The sequence below is a fragment of the Carlito syrichta genome, unplaced genomic scaffold (assembly GCF_000164805.1).
Source record: "Carlito syrichta isolate Samal-C Ts95f unplaced genomic scaffold, Tarsius_syrichta-2.0.1 Scaffold89767, whole genome shotgun sequence".
NCBI classification, from domain to species: domain Eukaryota; kingdom Metazoa; phylum Chordata; class Mammalia; order Primates; family Tarsiidae; genus Carlito; species Carlito syrichta.
In genome coordinates this window covers 37,700-38,825 of record NW_007033863.1, presented here as the reverse complement: position 1 = coordinate 38,825, position 1,126 = coordinate 37,700, and the positions used below count along the sequence as shown (strand labels likewise).

At 53.4% G+C, this 1,126-nt stretch overlaps 1 protein-coding gene across 1 annotated transcript in view; it reads left to right on the top strand.

The window, feature by feature from the left end:
- Nucleotides 1–1,126, top strand: part of NOTCH3 (notch 3) — a gene marked incomplete at its 5' end in the record, with an annotated part of 37,685 nt that overhangs the window by 24,548 nt on the left and 12,011 nt on the right. The window contains 2 exons of the mRNA XM_008058452.2: nt 1–200; nt 552–636. The exon at nt 1–200 is cut by the window's left edge and continues 18 nt beyond it. Coding sequence (XP_008056643.1) covers nt 1–200; nt 552–636 — 285 coding nt within the window. The remainder of the gene's footprint in view (nt 201–551; nt 637–1,126) is intronic.

Sequence of the window (1,126 nt, the reverse complement as noted above, 5' to 3'; positions counted from 1 at the left end):
CCTAGCGTGCCGCTGCTGCCCCTGCTGGCGGCTGGTGCTGTCTTCCTGCTGGTCATCCTCGTCCTGGGCGTCATGGTGGCCCGGCGCAAGCGCGAGCACAGTACCCTTTGGTTCCCTGAGGGCTTCGCGCTGCACAAGGACGTGGCTGCTGGTCATAAGGGCCGGCGAGAGCCTGTGGGCCAAGATGCGCTGGGCATGAAGTGAGGACCCTGCTTGTCCCCTTCCCGGACTGTGGAGATTTTGTGCTCCCAGAACGACCCCACTCTGACCTCTGACCCCAATCTTACCCTAACTTCACACTACATCCCAGACCCTGGTGTTCAGCCCCTTGACTTCTAACTCCCTCCGTGATCCTGGAAGTTACTAATCTCCGACTCCTGGTTCTACTGATGCCGCCCTCTGTGCCTACTGACACAAGACCCATGATCCCAACTCCAGACCCATGACCTCACCTCTGTGATCTCTGCTCTGTGATCTCCATTCCAAATCCTCCTTCCCAGTCAGATGTCCCCAATGTCCCCTCACATTCTCCCTTCCTACTGTCCCCGCAGGAACATGGCCAAGGGTGAGAGTCTGATGGGAGAGGTGGCCACAGACTGGATGGACACAGACTGCCCAGAGGCCAAGCGACTGAAGGTGCTCTCCCCTTCTCTGACCCTTGTCCTCAGGGTCTGGGTGGAGGCCCCAGTGGTTAGTGGAAGAGCCCAAGGGAAGTCTCTGAACTTCTTACCTCCATAAGCTCCAGAGGATACTCAAAGCTTTGCACTTCCCAGCTACTTAGGATGCTTGGGACAGAAGGATCACTTGAGCTCAGAAATTCCAGGCTACAGTGAGCTATGATCATACCATGGCACTTGAGTGAAAGTGAAACCCGTCTCAAAAAACAAAACAAAATAAGCAAAACAAAACAAACACACACACACACACACACACACACACACACAGCAGGGCAAAACAAGACCAAAAACCAAAACCCCCCAAAACAAAAAACCCTGTTATCTCCAAATGCATTCACAGGGAAGGCTAGTTGGTGTATGGGTTTATTATTATTATTATTATTTTGAGTTGGAGTCTCACTCTGTCACCCAGGCTGGAGTGCAGTGGCATGCTCATGGCTACTGCAGCC